General features: G+C 58.3%; 1 protein-coding gene across 1 annotated transcript; it reads right to left on the bottom strand.

Moving 5' to 3' along the window:
• Positions 1-7,022: 7,022 nt before the first annotated feature.
• ADAMTS8 (ADAM metallopeptidase with thrombospondin type 1 motif 8) lies at positions 7,023-14,861 on the bottom strand. Its single transcript, XM_026071705.1, has 9 exons — positions 14,829-14,861; positions 13,483-13,722; positions 12,931-13,063; positions 12,199-12,366; positions 11,723-12,021; positions 10,696-10,879; positions 10,240-10,412; positions 9,960-10,135; positions 7,023-7,755 (listed from the first exon to the last, which is right to left on the bottom strand). Exons 1-9 carry the CDS (start codon positions 14,859-14,861, stop codon positions 7,023-7,025), a joined length of 2,139 nt encoding a protein of 712 aa, XP_025927490.1.
• Between the last annotated feature and the right edge of the window lie 3,794 nt (positions 14,862-18,655).

Below are 18,655 nucleotides of genomic sequence, written 5' to 3'. Positions count from 1 at the left end.
CCCGGGGCGGTGCACGTGGGGCGCTCCGGTGCATGCATCCCCCCGGAGTCGTGCACACGGGGCTGCCCGGTGCATGCCCCACCCCGGGGCGGCGCACATGGAGCACACTGGTGCACGCGTCCCCCCGGAGCTGGGGGCGCTCCGGTGCATGCAGCCCCCCCGAATCTGGGGTGGTGCACGTGGGGCGCTCCAGTGGGGCCTGGACGGTGAACGTGGGGCACTGCTGCATGCGTCCCCCCGGGGCCCAGAGCACCCCAGTGCATGCATTGCCCCTGCTCCCAGGGTGGTGCACGCAGGGCACTCCTGTGCATGCATCCCCCCTCGGTCCAGGGCCCTGCAGTGCATGCTTCCCCCCCCCCGGGGCCCGAGGCGGTGTGCATGGGGCAGTCCCGTGCATGTGTCCCCCCGGATGGTGCACAGAGCGCACCCCCCTGCATGCATCCCCCCCGGACTCAGAGCGTGGGAGTGCAAGCGTGCCCCAGGGCCCCGGACGGTGCACACAGGGCACTCCGGTGCATGCACGTTCCCCGGGCTGGGGACACCGTGGGATGACCACGGCTCGTCCTCCSCAGCCGCCGCTCCTCTGCCATGCGGGCGGCACAGGGAGGAGCAGAAACCCCTTTTGCACGCCGGCCTTCCCCTGAGAGAATGCCCCGCAGCTCCACAGCAGGAAGCTCGCTTTCGACATACCTGCTAACGTCTGAAACTCAAAAAGCCACAAGTTTCCCTCTGGCATCCCTGGGATGGCAAYGCATGTCCCTGTGCTTGCACAGCCGGCTCCCGCTCCCGTGGCGCCTCCAGAAACCCCGGGGCAAAGAGCCGCGGCAGCAGCAGGGCAGGGGATGCTGCCGAAAGGCGGTGGCTCGCCGCGGAGAGCGGGCAGGATGGGCAGGGGCGCGTCCGATAGGGACTGACAAATTGCCCCGGCCGAGACGAAGGCGACTGCGGAGGCAAGTCCTGCAGCTTGCATCCATCCCCATCAAGTTCAGAGCTAATGAGTCTAGAGTTAATCCACCCCTATAATTTGGTCCAAATCTGCGCTCACTCAGGGTAAGCACGGCTTAATTTAACTCAATTAGCGCCACCGTTTGCTAATTCTTTTGCCTTAGCTTGCACAAAGCACCGGCAAATGGGGAGCGATTTAGGCACGCTGCTTGCGGGCGCAGGTCGCTGCCGCTTTCTACGGCTGGCCAGCGAGGCGCAGTTTGCCAGACGAGGATGAGTCAGGTCCCGGCAATCCACGAAAAGCCCTGAATTACAGAGGGTTAACGGAGACCCAGGCCTGCCTTACCTCAAAATGCTGCTGCAAAAAGCGTAGCGCCAGGGCGCTGGAATCTGCGGGAGATCAAACAGTTTTGGTCAACCCGCAGGCAACGAGGTTTCCTGAAGGCACTGAACCCCGTTTGCCTTTTAGCACCAGCTTTGCGCAAATGCAGGCGGAGCACGTTGTGGGATCACTTAAAAACGCCAAGTTGTAACAATTTAACGAATAAAGCGCAAGTTTGGTGCCGCAGAGTTACTATGTAATCGCAGGGGGTTGTGACACCTGTACAAACGCGTTTTTCTAAGGAAGGAGGGCACTTTGCAAAGGGGGGCAGCCCCGCGGCACCCGGGTCCGAACGTCCCAGCTAACGTCCCAAAGACAGTAAAATTCAGCATAGTCCGTAGACTTACAGCGCGGGCACTTCGGCAAAAAGAACGAAATCCTCAAAGTCTMGCGCTGAAACCAGCGGCCTTTAAACCTGCTAGACGCAGCTGGGATACGAGACGTAAAATTGCACAGTGCGAAAGGATCTCTCTCTTTTTTTTTTCCCCCTAGTCATTGATTCATTTTTTGGCCGAACGCCCCCAGCAGAAAGCCAGGTCCTGCTGCCCCAGGGGCTGTGCAAGGCTGCAGCGAAGCGCGGCCCCAGCGTCGCAGGGGCATCGCGCAACGTCCCGGCTATTGGCTGGCGCAGGGGTGCRGGAAGGCAGTAATTTTAATGGGCAGCATAAATCATCGGAAACCCCTCGAATAAGACAGTGGTGTTATTCGTGCAATAGCGGGGGGCAAATACCGCAGCATCCCGGGGTAATCTGTCGCGTTTGCAGCTGCCACAGAGGCCCTTCGCGTAAGCCTTCCCAGACTGACCCGGGTGCRAAATCCTTCCCGCTGCAGCAGGAGAGGGCTGGTTTATTAACAAGAATTTATCAGCCCGCCATACCCGAAAGGATCCTGCAGCAGCTCCTGGATCAACACTGTTTGCCGGAGTAAATCAGCGCCGGCGCTGTATTGATTTACACCTACTGACGGATTGGCCTCAGGTTTCCTAAGCTACCCGGCCGTCCTTCATTACTGTTTGCTTTTTTTCTGTCCATAAATACATGGGAGGGGAGGTAAACACTAATAAATAAGTGAAATGCATCTCTCTGCCCACTATCTCAGATGCCCGAATGGAAAAGGTGACAGAAAAGCGCCAATAAGGTTCATTTTCTTACGCCACTGTGTTTTTTTTCCCCCCAAACTTCTTAAAAGTCAAATTGCAATGGTGCTCTGCTATGATTAATTGGTGGCTTTTTCCTACCCATTCATATTCCGAAATCTTTGGCATTGTTTGAAATTCCCCAGCACCAAACCGACAATTATTCAATTCAAAACCCAACGCAACAACAGCAACAAAATAAAAAAGAAAGGAAGGTGGGGGGGGGGGAAGGGGCCCGGCTGCCTCCTTAACGAGCTGAAAAACAGGACCCAGCTGCACAGGGGCCGAGGGAAGTCATCCAAAACGCGTGCTGCCCGTGGTTATAAATAGGGCGCCGTGCGTTTCGGTGCCCGTTAGCACCGTGACACATCCCACGCTGCCAGGCTAACCCTTTCCCGTGTCCTCGGAGGGGCCCAAAAATAGGCCGGCAGGGACACCTCCGCCCTCCCGCCGCCGTGTCTGTTTCCCGCGCGTTGCATGCGCTAGTTTTGTTTTACCTTCCCCAAAGGGCACGTGAACCGCCCCACAGGCTGGGGGCATGCGGGTGGGAATAGAAGAAGAGGCAAGACAGAAAAGAGGCGAAAGTCCCCTCATTTGACTTGTGGCCGTGTCTTCGGCGAGGACGTCTGGCGACAGCCCAAGCTGCAGCAGCAGCTGCTACTTCTGCAGCCTGGTAGCATCTTCTCCGGAGCCTGTTGCTGCTTAAGGAGGCTTGGACACGACCACGGACAGGTTCAAGATGGGGCTCTGCTATTCAAATGCAYGCTTTGCAGGAGGCAAAGGGATGGATTATCCGGTTGCGGCTGGAGGTGTCCTAATTACCTTGTAATGAGGAGCCAGGTCCCGGTAACAGGGCACCGGCAGCCGCAGAGCTACCATGGGAAAAGCCGCTCTGCTTTGCGGCGTGCTGCCCTGCCGGGCCGGGCTGCACCAGGTGCTGAGCTATCGTCGCGAAAATCACCTCGGGAGAAAAAGGGAAACTCCAAAACAGAAAAAAATAAAATAAATAAAATAAAATAAAATAAAATAAAAGGGAGGCTCCAAAATATTGTTCTTGGGAGGGAAATGGAGAAAAGTGCAAATAGAAACAAATACAAAAAACGGGTAATAGGCAGGAAGTCCTTTATTGAAGAGGTAAAGGCAGAGTCACAAACAGACTATCTGTTTTCAAAGTCAAAAACAAAACGCCAAAATACAAAGAAAAGGATAAAATAGGAAAACCATGGGTTTTTTTTTTCTTCCCTTAAAATGCATGTCCAAAGCTTAGTTCTGCCGGATTTGTTATGCTTACAAAGCCTGATTGGAAATCGCACCCTGGTTCGCGCACACCAGAGAGGAGGGAGATACCAGGCGCGTAACCGAGTGGTTAAAAGATGAGCAAAACTTCCCCTCTCCGACACCGCTGCAGGTTTAGGAGGGGGGATGTGGGGTGGGAGCAGCATGTTAAAACACAGTCTTTTTTTTTCCTCCTTTCCAGACAGCTACTGTACAAAACAAAACAGAAATTTATAATAAATACCTAACACAAGAGGCTCAGTACATTGCTACAATCCTTCACTGAAGGGAAACATATATATACATATATATATCCTAATATATAACCTCTTTGACTTACACCAGCGTAACGGCTACATGTTCCTAAGGGAAGGCTGGGTCGGGAATCCCAAAAACCCGTCTCCCCGAGAGCGCCGCGCAGCTCGGCCGGGCGCCGCCGGGCCCCTTGGGGCAGCGCTGCCCCCTTTCCCCCAGCCCCGTGCCTCCGCCAGCAGGAAAAGCTCCCCGGGGCCACGGGAAAAAGAAATTACGCCGAGTTGGATTTGCCTGCAGGCAGGGAGGTTTTGCATGTAGGAAGCTCTGGCTTAAGCGACTGTGAATATAAAACGCTGGAAGCGGCCCCTGGCTTGCACGATGCCTGCGCGGGCCTGATAAATGCGTCCGTTTTCCTTGGCACCGTCTCAGGGATGTCTCGAGCTGAAATTTCTGACCCATCCTAAATGGGGGCTAGTTACAAGGCCGGAGAGGAAACACATGCTTGCCTCCGAGTTAAAAACCTCTCCGACTCAAAGGGGAAAAGAAAATAACACAGCGAGGCTGCATGACTTTAGCATGCAGCTATTTGTGAGAGCGGGAGGGTTTAAATTCCTGGAGATTAATTAGCAGACACAGAACATCGCCTGAAGGTAGGTCTGAACCCAAGCCCAAACGACGCTGGATCCAAACTCTGCAGCTGGCCTTTATTTTTTATTTTTTTTAGAAGAGCCAAGGCCAAATCCTGTAGCCTGAGCCCTCCGGATCAGGAAAAGACTTAACCCCCAAGTAGGAATAAATCCCCCTTGGTTTCGATAGGGATTACCCACTGCYGATACAGGCTGAACATCTCGGGTTTAGCTCGACTCCTGGGCAAAAAAGAAAAGAGAAAAAGGATGTTGCGGGCGGCAAAGAAATAGGGGGATGCCGCTGGGGACCTTCTCGGGGCGCAGACTTTGGGAGGGCGCCGGCGGTTTGGAGCTGGGTGGCTGCCGGAGCCGCCGTGCCAAGCTCCGGCCCCAGCGGGAGCAGCTGCTGGGAGCTGCACGAGCCGCGCTCTGCTCCCGAGGATGAGGAGAAGGGCAAGTTTTCCAGGAGCCGCGACTTCCGAGGTGCGGCTTGAGAGCCATCCCCGACAAAACATTTGCAAATTCCATCCCCGCTCCCAAGACGCGGGCGGCTGCCAGCACACGCACAGCGAGAGGGGATTGCTCCGAAGGGGGGAAATTCAGCGACTAGGCAGCCATCTGCGCCGGGGCCAGACAGCGTCTGGGCTGGGAAGAGGAGCCTGGCTGTTCCCTGCTGGGAAGGAAGAGCTCCAGCCCCGCGAGCCGTCCTTTTAGACCTTCCAGCCCAGGATTGCTCAAGCAGGGCTGGAGCCAAAGCCCAGATCCGAGCACCTTCACGTATGCCGAGCGCTGGAAGCCAGACCGAAGCGAAGGCACCCGGCCACGTCGCGGGCCGAGGAGAGGCTGCCTCGGCATCTGCAAGTTCTGGGGATGGTGAGAGATTTCGTATCATCGTAGATGATAAATCCGGCAGGAACCACTATGATCATCTAGCCTGACTTCCTGCCTAACGCGGGCCAGGAGCCGGCCCTTCAAGCCAAATTAGCAAATTATCTCAAAAACTAAAACCACAGCTGATAAAATAAATACGCGGTGGACTGGAAGCCAAGGAGGACAGCTACGGGAAAGGAAATGCTCGCGCGCCCAAGTGTCCACCCCAGGGGTACAACTTCTCCAAGGCCACAAGCATTTCAGAGTCAAAGCACTGCAGAAGCTCGAATTAATCCCCATGGCAGCCCTGCAAACCAGACGGGGTATAACTAGCCTTGGTTTTATAGCTGGGGAAACTGAGGCAAGGGGCGTAAGCATTCCTGGTGGGGTTGCAACTTGAGAAATAACTGATTCGCAGTGCCACGCTCCGACCCTCCGTCTTAGGAGAGGGTTTCTTCATTTTCCTCGGTGGCCGTGAAGGAGAAGGGGAGCCGGGAAGACGGGCAGGGCTGCAGGTGTACACGCCAGGCTGGTGCCAACTTCCTGGACTGACCTGAGTTTCCAATGAACCTGCTTGGCGCAGTGAAAATAGGGACCGTCCTAAACAGCTCCCTGGATTTCAGCATCTGGGGATGTTTGGAGTCAGCGATTTGTAGCATCGTAGACTATAAATCCGGCAGGAACCACTAAGGTCATCTAGCCCGACTTCCTGCCAGGAGCCGGCCCTCGGCTCATTCCTGCCGCGAGCCAAATTAGCAAGTTATCTCGGAAACTAAAACCACAGCTGATAAAACCCGCCTCGCACTCAAAGACACCCACACTGCTGTGCAGAGGGGACCGCAAGCTGATCCAAGTTCCCCGGGTTTCGCAGAGAGATCCAAATTTTATCATGTCCTGAATCGGATCCCCCAACCCGGACCTCCTCGACCTGCAGCTGGGACGGAGGGATGGGAAAGCTAGCTCCACATTTTGTGGCAAAAGCCACCTCCCCGTTAACAAACCCCACTGAACCGGACACGTTTAGTCTCCGTCCAAGACACAGCTCCTACCGAACCAAGCGGCAAGTCCGCCCCAAAAACGGCTGCAGGATCGGGCCTGGGTCCAGCACTGGAGATCAACGACACCTCAACTCACATCCTTTGACCGCATTGAACTTCTGAAGGAGGCAAGCTGCGCACCGGGGCTGGGCAGCCTCCCGGCGAGCCCGCCACTGAAACAGCCTCTAGATATGCTTCTTTTTCCCCTTAAATTAAGATTTGCCTTCTATCAGCCAGTCGGAAAGAAAGAAAGGACGAGAAAGAACATGCTTCCTCCCCGCTTGGAYGCTGTTACTCCCCGCTCTGAGGTAGATGTCTATCGGGTGGGGAGGAACCACTGGAGAGCGGTTGATCTTTCACGTCCGTTCGTCTTTCAAGCAGGTCGGCGGCCGGGCGGCCTGCTCAGGTCCGTTAGCGCACGTTCGCTGTCACACCTACGTCCCGAGCGAGTCGCTGCCTGCGTCACATGTCTCCGTCGTGGCCGTCCCCGCCGCGGCTCAGCACTCTTGCAGCACGCAGGCTGCGGTGGCCGGTGGCGGCGCCGGGTGGCCGCACTTCTCCGGGGCTACGATCTTCCCCGCGTAGTCGATGCAGGAGGCGTCGCGCGTCCGCACGCCCTCGCCGCAGGTTTGGGAGCACGGGGACCACGGGCCCAGGCGCCACAGCGGGCAGGGGAAGTCTCCGCAGGCCTTGATGTCCTCGGGCTTCAGGGCTCTGTCGCAGGTGGACGAGGCTTGGCCTTCGACGTCCCGGCAGTCCACCGTCCGTCTCTGCCAGCCGGAGCCACACGTCTTGGAGCACTCGGACCAGTCGCCCAGGACCCACTGCGAGGTCAGCATTGGCCGGATGACGTTGGCTGACTTCTTCTCTTTGCCCTTCTGCTTGCTGAAGGGGACGTCCTTGGGGATGAAGAAGGTGTACTTGACTTTCGGTGGGAAGACCTCGCTGGCGATGGTCAGCAGCTGGACCGTGAGGGGTTCAGGGAGCTGCCGGAAGCTCTGGAGCCTCTCCAGAGTTGTCATGGAGCCGCTGTATTTCAGGATGGTTCCCTTTATGAGGATGTCCTGCTCCATGGCCGAGATGGCAAAGTCTCCGTTCAGCAGGTACCTGCCCTCCAGAGTCCTCAGAGCCAGGTAATTCCCATCGTGACGGACCCCACGGTGGCTGCGCTGCTTGATGTCGATGTTGGTTGCTCCAGCAGGGATCGTGACGATGTCATTGTAGCCGTATCTGCATGGGGCAGAGAGACATGGTTGTTTCCCTCAACTTACTAAGAAGAAACCCATGCAYGGGACAACACGTTGCCTGGGGCAAAGGGGATCGTGGCTCTGAAGCCATCTCTGTGGATCCTAGAGCGTTCCAGAGCTGGAAATAGTGCAGCTGTGTTAAACTGGGAGACTTTGCTGACTTACATACAGAAAGGAGCACTGCAATCAAACCAACAGCCCCACAGTTACCACCATCAGTAGGAAATTCCAGCTACTCTTATGCCGCCGTTACCCCTTTTCTTTTGAAAAGGCTGAAGTGTTTTTTGCTAAAAAGCCTAGTTCTGCCCACCGACTTTGCCACTGACGATGCTGAAGGTTCAAACAGCTAGATGGGATGGAGTCAGGGGACAGCTGGCATCGCAGGCTGGGAGGAAAAGTGCATTGGCCGGATGTTGCTGCTAAAAACAGATCAGTGGTGAAAGAGTTAACAGACCCGACATCTGCTCTGCCAGCTGGGTGTTAACTCAAGAACTAAGGCAGCAAGAGCAGAGGCAGGCGTCTCTGCACCGGTTAGCCCGGGCTCCTCTTCAGCAGGCTTTCATAGCCCCGTAATGATGCCGAAGAGCTGCTGCAGGAGGGTGCAGAGCGCAGTTCCCGTGCCGGAGGAGGGTCCCTCTGCAGAGTCCCTAACGGCCCCGTGCCGGAGCGCGCGGCCCCCGGGACGGCAGCTCAATCAGAGCCAGGGTCGGCGAGGCGCTCGCCTCGGGGGCTGCGTCTTTGTGCCCTGCGCAGCGTGGGCCGCCTTGTCGGCCCCGGACATCTAGTAATAATTACTCCAAACTATGCTACAGCACCAGCCTGGCATCCTGCACCCTCGCGTGAATCAGGACCTGCGGCCGGCCGGAGCGTTTTGCATGCGTTTCCAAGGTCGGTGCTGTGGTTGGTAATTACGTTTAGAATATTTTGGAACAAAGCCTTAGGGTCAAACTCTGCTCTCAGTCGCCCTGGCCTCCCTAACCCTGATCTTAATGGGATCTCTTCTTGGCTGTAGTTACCACGTTAATCTCTCTTTAGTCAACCACAAACAATTCATAGGAGAATGGAAGCTCCATTCATCTGGCTCCCTGGAAGGAAACCATTTAGGAAATCTAATTTGACTGYGTGAGTCACCTCGCCACATGGAATTGGATGTGTCGGGCTTTTGTTACTATCTTCTCAACAAAAGCCTCCGCGGGACGCTTTAACTTCAGCTCTTTGACAAAGCAACAGAGATCCGCAGCGAGGGAAGCGGCTGCCTCTAAGCCCGTGTCCCTGGGCTGCGGTGCACCCCCGAGCTCGGGGCCAGGGAGAACTTATTGCACGATTTATATCCCACGGCAGCCCTTGAATATATGTCAAACGGGCTCAGCGCGCTGGGGAGAAATTTGTGTTGTAAACTCCTCAGGGCGGCAGCTTCATTTGCAACCAGCAGCACCCTGAGCACGCAGCTGGTGTCAGCACCAGCTATTATTTTAGGAGGAAAGCTCTGCTCGGGTTACATAACGCTGCCCAGAAATAAACTCCGCGTAAGCCCCGTGGAGCGTGGGGAGGCGACGAGGCCGTCGCGAGGCCGCCTGGCTGAGCGCGGAGCGTGTTTGCACGGCCGTGAAGCCGGGTGGGCTGCACGGCGGGCAGCAGTGCCCTGCTGGAATCAGGCTCCGTAGATGTCAACCATCCAATCCACCCTTCCGCATCCCTACGTCTTCAGGAGCTCCTGCTAGAAGGTTTGTCCTGCCAAGCGACCGCTGCTCCAGCCAGGGAAGCGCACCAAATCCGCAGGGGCGCCCTGATGGAAAGCAGTGCCAGGGAAGGTCCGGGGCTGCCGAGGAGCCGTGCACGGACTCTAGCAGCCAGATGTGCAAACGCTGTCCCTGCTCTTTGATAAGCCCGGACTTGACCGTGTTTCCTCAGCAGCGAGCGTAGGAAACGCTTACGCAGAAGCCAGGCTTTTGTGAACATCTGTCCGGCATTCCTGGGCTGGCTGCAAGGGACCGAGTGAGCAAACGCTCCTCGCCAGATGTTGCTGGGTCAGGATCTCCGGGTACTTAAAGCAGCTTTTCCGAACACATCCTCAAGAGGAACAAATTCGTCTCTTTGCTTCCTTCCTACAGCCTGATGCTGTCTCCCTCTCTCTCTGCACTGCCCCTCCGCCCCATCTCTGCGGACCTGCTCCCCCCGGGGCCTTACTTGGATCGGTTGAGCGAGCCGGATATTTTCCTGCAAGTGGAGCCGTTGCCGCCGCACACCCCGCACTTGTCCAGCTTCTTGGAGGACCCAACGACATGATCGCAACCGGCCTTGATGCACTGGCCGTGGACGCAGATGGAGAGGGTCTCCGGTCCGCACAGGGTCCCGTCGATCACCTGAGAAAGGGCACAGGAGGAGAAGCAATCGCGGTACGGCTCTGCGTGGGCATTTTAACCCGATGAGGAAGGACATTAGTAGCTATCATCATGGGATGTCTTACTTTGGCCTCAAAGACTTTAAATTCGCTCCTGCCTCTGGCTCGGCAGAAGAGCTTGCACCGATCTCGGGGCGACACTCCGGCGTACTTGGGAACCCACTCGAGGCGATTGCCGTCCAGGTCCGTGAAGTTGTAGCTGTTGTACTTCTCACACTGCTGCTCCCGAAAGCTCTTGCCTGAAAGGAAGGGCAAAATAGGACGCGACGGGTCCCCGAAGGGCTGGGCCGGAGGAGCCGTAGGGATCGCTGCCGTTGCCTCCGCGCGCTCAGAGGCGCAGGAGTGAGCCAAGGGCAGCGAGAGCGCCCGGGCGGCAGCCGCGCGACGGGCACGCTCGGTGCACGTCCGAGGCGATCGCAACCCCTATTGCCAAAACAGCTCCCCGCGGGAGAGCAGAGCGATCGCCAGCGACCGGTTTGGGAGAAACAGGGGGGGGGATGCACCCTGCGAGGCACGGCTTACCGTCCGGGGGACACTCCTCGGTGCGGCACGACTGGTACTTGGCGCGCTGGCCCTCGCAGTAGCGGCCGCCGTGCCGGGGCTTGGGGCTGTCGCAGTGGCGGTAGGAGAACTGCACGCCGCCGCCGCACGTCCGCGAACAGGCGCCCCAGGGGCTCCAGGGGCCCCAGGCTCCGTCCACCGCCGGCTGCAAGAGGCCACCGGGCGCTGGCAGAGGCGGCGCCGAGCCTGCCCGCTCCCCGCCGCCCRAACGCCGTGGGCAAACGGAGCAGCCCTAAAATCCCCCCCCTCTCCCCCCGCCCCCAGCTCCCCAGCTGTGGCCCTGATCCAGCAAAGCACTTAAGCACATACTTCACTGTGAGCACTATTCGCTGCCGTGAGTCCGATCATGTGTTTGAAATTAAGCTTGGGTTTAAGTGCTTTGCCGACTGACTCAGAAATCGCCGTTCGCTTCCCCAGCAGGGAGAAGCGCAGTGATTTAACGGCAGAGCCACCTCGGCTTGGCTTGGACCAGCCCGAGCCTCGACACAACTCATGCCACGGTTGATCTCAGAGTTGGGCTCGGCCGGCACGGGACGGTAATAAAGATTAGCGAAAGGCACAGCGCTATCGAGGAGATATCCAGAAACCGGCTGGGCACCTTCAAAGACCACGTGTCCTCCTGGCCGCGGGGCGAGGTGGACGGGAGCGCTGGGGACAGCTCGCCTGGAGCCAGGGCGCCCGATCCTAAGAAACGCAAGTGCCTGGGTTTGCCAGCCCGGGAGTGCAGCCCCACGAGACCAGGGATCACGCTGGCAAACTGGGTGGCCGGACTGGGTGGCACGGTCACGGATTGAGTATTTTCCTTGGGAAAAGGGTGCAAATGGTGAACAGTTGGATTCACCCTCTTCGGACGCAGCCCACGAGCCAAGGTGGGCTCACGTCCGAGAGCAAAGCGGGAGTTGGGACTTCTCCTCGTGTGCCCGCAATTTACAGTTTGCCCTTGGCCAATAGCCCGGTTCCCAGCCTCAGTTTCCCCTTCCCGCGTCACCTGGGGCTGCAGGGCGCCCGGCGGCAGGCAGCCGCCGTCCCAGCACAGCCCGCCGCCCTTGCAGGGGGTGCCGTCCGCCCAGGGCAGGCTGCCGTTCTTGGTGTGGCACAGCGGCTCCCCGGCGCCCGTCCGGCACCACAGCTGCGCGCAGACGTCCTCCTCGGTGGTGTTGGGGCAGTGCTGGAAGTCCTTGCCGAAAATCTGCTGGCACTGCCGGTCCAGGCTGTACAGGGGCCCCCGGCCGGGCAGCTCGGCGGGCAGGGCCAGGGCTTGGGCCGGGGCATCGAGCAAGCAGTCCCCTGAGCCAGGGGCGGAAAATGCAAGAATTAGGCTGGAAACGTGTCGGGGCCGGACACCGGGGCACGGGTTATCCCGAGCAGGGGAATGCAAACCCCCCGAGCTGCTCCAGGGCTTGCCAAGAGCCTAAGCAATTAAAGCAAAGGCTGGCGCTGTGACGGCGCGGAGCCGAGCCTTACCGTGCCCTCCGTCCAGGAATTCGGTGAGGTACATGGCGCTGCAGGGCGACCACGGCTGCGTCTTGTTCAGCTGGACGAAGAGCGGTGCCATCATGTGGTGCTTGCCGAGGGGCCCRAAGAGCCGCTCGCAGGTCTTGGAGTCGTCGTGGGGCATGCTGAGGACGTGCCCTGGGTGGGGAGAGGGCGTCAGCGAGCCGGGCACCTCGTTCTCCTTGTTTTCCGGCTTCGGAAAACACCCCTCATCCCCGCCGGGAACCAAACCTAGCTCTTTGGGCGATATGACTGAGGAGAACGTGCCAAGAGATGGAGGCACCCAGCTGGCAGCTCAGCTTCGATACCCAGCTCGGACCTGGCGCTTTCCCCCGGYCCCTGCTCTGCTGCACGTTGTGCTGGGGGTCTCTATAATTTATCGGGCATTTCCCCCTGCTGCAAACACTAGTCGTTTTGACAAATCAGAAGCAGTAAGAAAAAAGGTGCTTGCTCACCATACCTCAATAGTACAGCCCGCTACRTGGACAAGCCAGCCCAAACCAGGGACCAGGTCACTATGAGCAGCCAAAAAGGGGCGAGATGTTCCCGGTCCCATGCCTTAGCTCATCACAGTTTAGGGGCATCAGACAAATGCGCCGATTTATCCTAATTGAGGCACTTCTAAGCTCATCGCCCCTGCCTGCATCAACCAGCTTGCGGGGGGGGCCCCCCCGGGGCCGCCGCGGCCTTCGCGGGTGTTACCCAGCTCGTGAGCCAGCGTGTAGGCTGCCTGCAGGCCCTCGTCCTCGATCACCGAGCAGCTCTTGTTCCGGTCGCACATGGTGCCGATGTCCGCCACCCCCAGTGTGTCGCAGCTCTGGTGCCCGCAGAAGTCCTGTTTGGAAGCAGTGCCAAAGGGGGCTGAGCGGGGCGGGCGGGGGGGACACGGCGCCCCGGGGGGCCTCCCATTTCCGAGCTTTCGCCCGCTTTCTGGCCTGTCTGAGGCTCCCTGCCGTGGTTCGTCCCGGTCTCACCCCCCTCCCCGTCTTTAACGATGTTCTTGCTGGGCAGCTGGTGACGGACCAGACAGAAAACGTCTCACGGGGCAGAAGGACGTCGGAGCCTCGCCGCGCTCCTCCGCGCAAATCACTGCCTCCCCCTGTGCCCCAGTGATACCTCCCCCCTCTGCCTACGCCAGCTGCGAGCACCGTCCTCCACCGAGCGAGCCACGGCGATCCCTCCTCTTCCTCCAGTAGGGATGAAGAGCAGGCAGGGGACAGCCCTGACGCGTCTCTCCCCCCCGTCCCTTCGGACCTGTCTCGTCAGCAGGATGGCGGTGTCGTAATGCTCGGGGTGCCGGTCGCTCGGCGGGTTGAACCGCTGCTGCCAGTTGCAGAAGTTGCGCAGGGTGAGGCCGCCGTTGTCGGACACCTCGGGCCCCGCCGCCTCGTCGTCCACGATCAGCACCTTCACCACCACCAGGTTGACGGCGTTCTTCAGGCTGGGATGCTTGTAGATGCGGGCCGCCATGGCCATCAGCGTCAGGACGTGATTCTGGAAGGAGAGAGGGAGGGATGGGCAACGCAGGAGCCATGCCAGGGTCTCCGGCGGACCTCAGGGAGCCGGGCATGGCAGAGTCGCTGGTGGCTCTTTGCTGGGAAAGAAGAAACCAAACCTCTTCCACAAAGCCCACCACCCTTCAACAGGCTGGATTACAGAGGAGATCCCCACGCCGCGGCCGTGCCCTCGTCTGCTTGCAGCCACCTTTGCTCCTCTGCCTCCAGCTGCAGCGAACCCTTTGCACCCAGACGCCCTTCGGGAAAACCTCGCGTGTCCTCACGCGTGTTCCTGCATGTTCCTGGAGCATTAACCCTCCCTCCGTCCCCCCGGGGCAGACAACCTCGTGCACCTCGCTCCTGACCGCCGCTGATGCAAATTCGCCCTCCCATAGCTGCCGCATTCCTGCCGGCGCCGATCGGCAGGGTTTGAACCCAATGTCCTCGGCGACAAAACGCGGCCAAAGGGCTTTTATGACTAGCAGGTGGCTCCGTTTCGCACGGTAAAGTGACCTTGGCGGGGTGCACGAGGCCGATCGCTGCACGAACACCCAGGGCCAGACTCAACTACAGCAGATCCATGTGGATCACCGGCCACCCGTAAAGCAAGGCCACTTTTTGCCGGCTGGGGACCTGTCCTTAGCGACCCCAGTTTGCATCTGGCCAGGCATCCCCCGGCCGTGGCGCGCAGCTGCAAATACTCCTCTTTGCAGGCGCTCTGCTCTCCTCTGCTCCGCGGCGGCCGGGCGTCCGAGGAGGCTGGTGCAGCGCGGGGAAGGGCCGTGTCGCCGCCGGCGAGCTCGCGGAGGTGCCATTCCCCACCGCGGAATGGGGTTTGCTCCTGCGCCGCCGGGCCACGCTGCCAAGCCTTCGCCCGGCAGCGTCCTCCGCTCCGGCGACTGGGAGAACCGGGGATTACTTAATATGTCAGACGCTCCGGCGATGTTTAGGCTGATGTAAACATCTTATCGGAGCATCGAAATTCCTTTTCGGCTTGGCSCCCGTTCACGCGCTCGGCGTCACGGGAAAGAAATGCAGTTATTACCCGAGCGCGCCAGCACCGGGGAGGGGAAAGCGGCTTCTCCCGTCCCAGACAAGCTGCACTTTGCGGTCTCGCTCGAGTGGCCTTAGCGCCATCATCGAATTAAACGGGAAGGAGGCGACGCCAGGCCGAGGCGCCGGACGCCGCCCTCTCGGCTCTGCCTGAACTTCCCGGGGCTGCTCCGGGTTTCAGCGAGACTAATGACCGCGACCGGGCTGGTGCAGCGATTTGCACGGAGGACGCCGAAACGCCGTTTGCTTAGAAAACGCGGATAAATCGGTGCCTTGCATCCCGTCCTCCAAAAGCTACGGGGGATTTGCTGCGCCCGAGCAAAGAGCCACACGCAGGAGGGGAGCGGGGCCGGCGGCTGCGAACCCAAAGCCGAAACCTGCCTGGGAGGTGACGGATGAAGAGCCATGGACCATAACGTCCCCGAAGGAGGTTYSCTCGGGAAGCCGGCGGGGGAAAAGYGCCACTTCGCATCGCGGGAACGGAGCCGGCAAGCGCAGTGCCTCCTTGGAAACACGAGCCGGGCCGCGGGGGCCAGCACCAACCGCGGCATTTCCGCACGGCACGCCGGGTTATTGGAGTTATTCTGCCACATCCCCCTGGGAGCGCTCGGACCCTGCTGCAAAGGCCCTGCGACGCCGAACCTCAGGGGGGCCGGCCCAGCGGCAGGAACGGAGGCACTCGGAGAACATCCTTATTCCTTCCCCAGAGCTGCAAAGCGCCAAGAGAACTGGGAAGCCGAGACGGAAAGCGAACCGAACAAACCCAGCTATTTAGTGCAGACGAAAAGGTCGAATTCACTTGTTCCACCATCTGGTGGACATTTATACCCGTCCTTGCACCACGCGGGGGCTTGCTCCGTTTCGGATGGCTCGGCTGCCTCGTCGCGGGAGCCTGGCRGCTCCGGGGGGAGACGCGATCCACCTGCACCACACTGGCTTGGCCAAGGGTTGGGAGCCGGGTCCTGCGGCATCCCCCGGGCTCCGGAGAGGCCGGCCATGCTCTGCTAGCCCTTGACTGAACGGGGATGAGTTAAACCCTGCTCGTCTCCTGCCCTTCCCTTCCCAAGGAGGCTCCGGCATGAGGAGATGTCCAGCGGGAACGTGGCTTCTCCTGGCGTGGAGTTTCCTGGGGTTTCCCTTCCTGGTGGTCCAGGCCAGGGAGCTCCCGGCAGTGACCCTCCCTCCCAGCCTGCCCCAARCCCGCAGCGCTGTCCTGATGCCCCATGCACGTCCTTCTCCCTAAAAGCCACAAAGTCAAAGTTAACCTCGTCCAAGACATTGCTGGCTCTGCAGCAGCCTCCAAGGTTTCCTTATCCATAACCGCACAACTATTACGGGATAAAGGATGCCTTTTGCCCCAATACAGCTGTCTTTATAGCAGCTCTGATATCTCATTGTACAAACCTAAACTGCTCTCCTACCATGGCATCACAGGTCCTTACCAAGTCCTTGGGAGATCCCCAAGTGAGGCGTGCCACAAATACACAGGTATCACCAGCGTTGCTCCTATTCCTGTGCTTGGGGAGGATGAAGAAGCCCCGCTTAGGTGATCTACAAAGCAAACGGACTCTGCGAGGAGAAAACTCTTTCTCCAGGCCTGCTCTGGGGCTCGTTCCTGGGGGAGACAACACAGCCTCTAACCACGCAGCGGCCTGATGCTCACGAGACCGCCAGTAGCAAACAGCACACGTGGTGAAGAGGGTTAGGAAGGGGCAGGGAGGGGAAATCGGAGCACAGAGAACTATAGCGATTGCTTTGAACTCGACAGTGTTGAAGGACTTCACTTTCTGATAAAGATTCTTGCAAAATCTCTACTTACATTCTTCTTCATGGGAACCACTTGGAAGCTGAAYGGTGCAGAGAGCCCCAAACCGTTGTTTGTTTCTTTCTTTTTCGCAATGAGAGAGAAATTGCACCGACAGACACTAACTATTACTGTGGTATGCACACAATGATCTAATATCGTCGGGCTGGTGCTCAGGATCCACCCACGGCAGAAGGGTGGCAGGGAGCTGCGTAGCACCCGGGACCCGGAGCGACCGGCTCTCCCCTGTACGCGCTCCCTGAGCGCGCAGAGGGGCCGCGGGAAAACGCACGCCGAGATTAATGACTGGGGAGCCGCTTTGCTCGACCGGACCTAGGACTGCAGGTTTGCTAGCTGGGCTTGTTTGTGGTATATATATATATATATATATTTTTTTTTTATATTATTTTTTTCCTTTCTCCCAAGAAGCCAGCATTTCTGCAGGGGAAAAACAAGCRCTGAGATTTCTGGAGCACAAACAGATGGGAGGAAGAAAACACGGGGTCACATGCGAGGGCTGCCCAACCTTAAAAACAACTGGTAAAGAAAAAAAACCCACAACACGTCTCGGCCTGCCTCGCTCTTCCCCAAAGCAATGCCTCGGTGCCGGCCCCCGGCCGCTGCACCCGCCCCGCGCAGCCTCCTCCAACCTGTTGCACCGAAGTGGGCGCAGGCTGGTGCTCCGGTCGCTGAAGTCTCCAAGAGCAAAGACGGCCACGCAGACGAAGGCGAGCAACGCCGGCGGACGGCAGCGCGGGTGCCCCTCGCTGTGCTGAGCGCCCCGCTTATCCCGCCCCGGGATAAGCTGGCTGGAGAGGCACCGGATTGCAACAGCGCTCACGAGACCTCATAAATCTCCCTGGAAAAGCCGCAGCAGCCAGGGGAGGAATCCCAGCTTAACGGGACCGAGCTGGGATTGCTGCGGTCTTCAGGCATCTCCTTCAAGTGCCAGGCCTGCAGTCCGGGATTACCCATTCCCCGTTCGCATGAGCGAGGGGAAAGGAAAGGAAGGGCGGGATCCTAGCCATCGTCTTTGCGGAGGAAGGCTTGGAAGCTTATTTATCAAAAGACTAGAGAAATCCCTAATGAAAGGCTACCGCAGGAATCCGGTCCTGCCGCCAGCTGGCGGAGGATGCCGTGGCCAGTTGTCATACCTGCCCATCGCTTGAGGTGGCTTGTCGAATATACCCGAAGCATTTCGGGGGACGTCTTCGAATGCAGCTTGGATTGCAGGCGCTCAGCCCAAATGCACATGCTTCGGCACATCAGAAGAATTAACATTGCCTCCTGCCTCGCTTTTCCGCACTCAAGAAACCCGCTCGGTCACGTTAGGGATGCTCGCCCTCCTTTCTAAGGCATTTTGGGTCCTTTGCAGGAAAAACGCAAGGGATAACTCTTGCGTATCCATCTCGGGGCTTCGCACCCACCGCTATACACGGAGGCACTTTGTAATCACTGCCGAGTCCTTGGCGACCTGCTGGGTGCGCACAGGTATTACCGCTCAACACGGCCCTGCTAATGCCCCCAAACGCCGTCTCCTGAAATCAACCCCGAAGAATGACAAAACCCCCCCAAAATTTCAGGCCTGGCTCTGCTCTGCCTTCCCTCACCAACTCAATAATTCCTCCTCGTTTACATGAGTGTTAATGGAAGTAGAATTAAGCTCTGTTACCTTAATTAGGTTAACAGCTGAGCTGTAATGGCTCAGTCCATGGCCTGGATCGATTAAAAATAAATCACTGATAGAATTTCCCTAATAACAGCATGAAACTGGTTATAATTTGCGATGCTCAAATGCATCGGATGGTGATTATCTTTTGCTTGATCTGTTACAGCTTATGCAAGAAAATAACTTGGACAACAAACAGTGCCTGTGGCCTTCAATAAATATTTGGTAATTAGAGCGTGGTTACRGGAAGAGAAGTCACTATATAAATACGGTTTCTTCTGACTCAACGTTTCTGCTCCCTGTGCATCTCTCCCAGTCAGATGTGCAGATCTCACCAACATAAGCAAGCCGTCACGGTTTTGCAGCCCACCAAGCTTAACTACCRTGGGGAAAGCGAGAAGACTA

This window comes from Apteryx rowi, unplaced genomic scaffold, assembly GCF_003343035.1.
Source record: "Apteryx rowi isolate R43461 unplaced genomic scaffold, aptRow1 scaffold_33, whole genome shotgun sequence".
Lineage (NCBI taxonomy): Eukaryota > Metazoa > Chordata > Aves > Apterygiformes > Apterygidae > Apteryx > Apteryx rowi.
The sequence above is the reverse complement of the archived record's forward strand: the minus strand, read 5'-3'. Positions and strand labels throughout refer to the sequence as shown.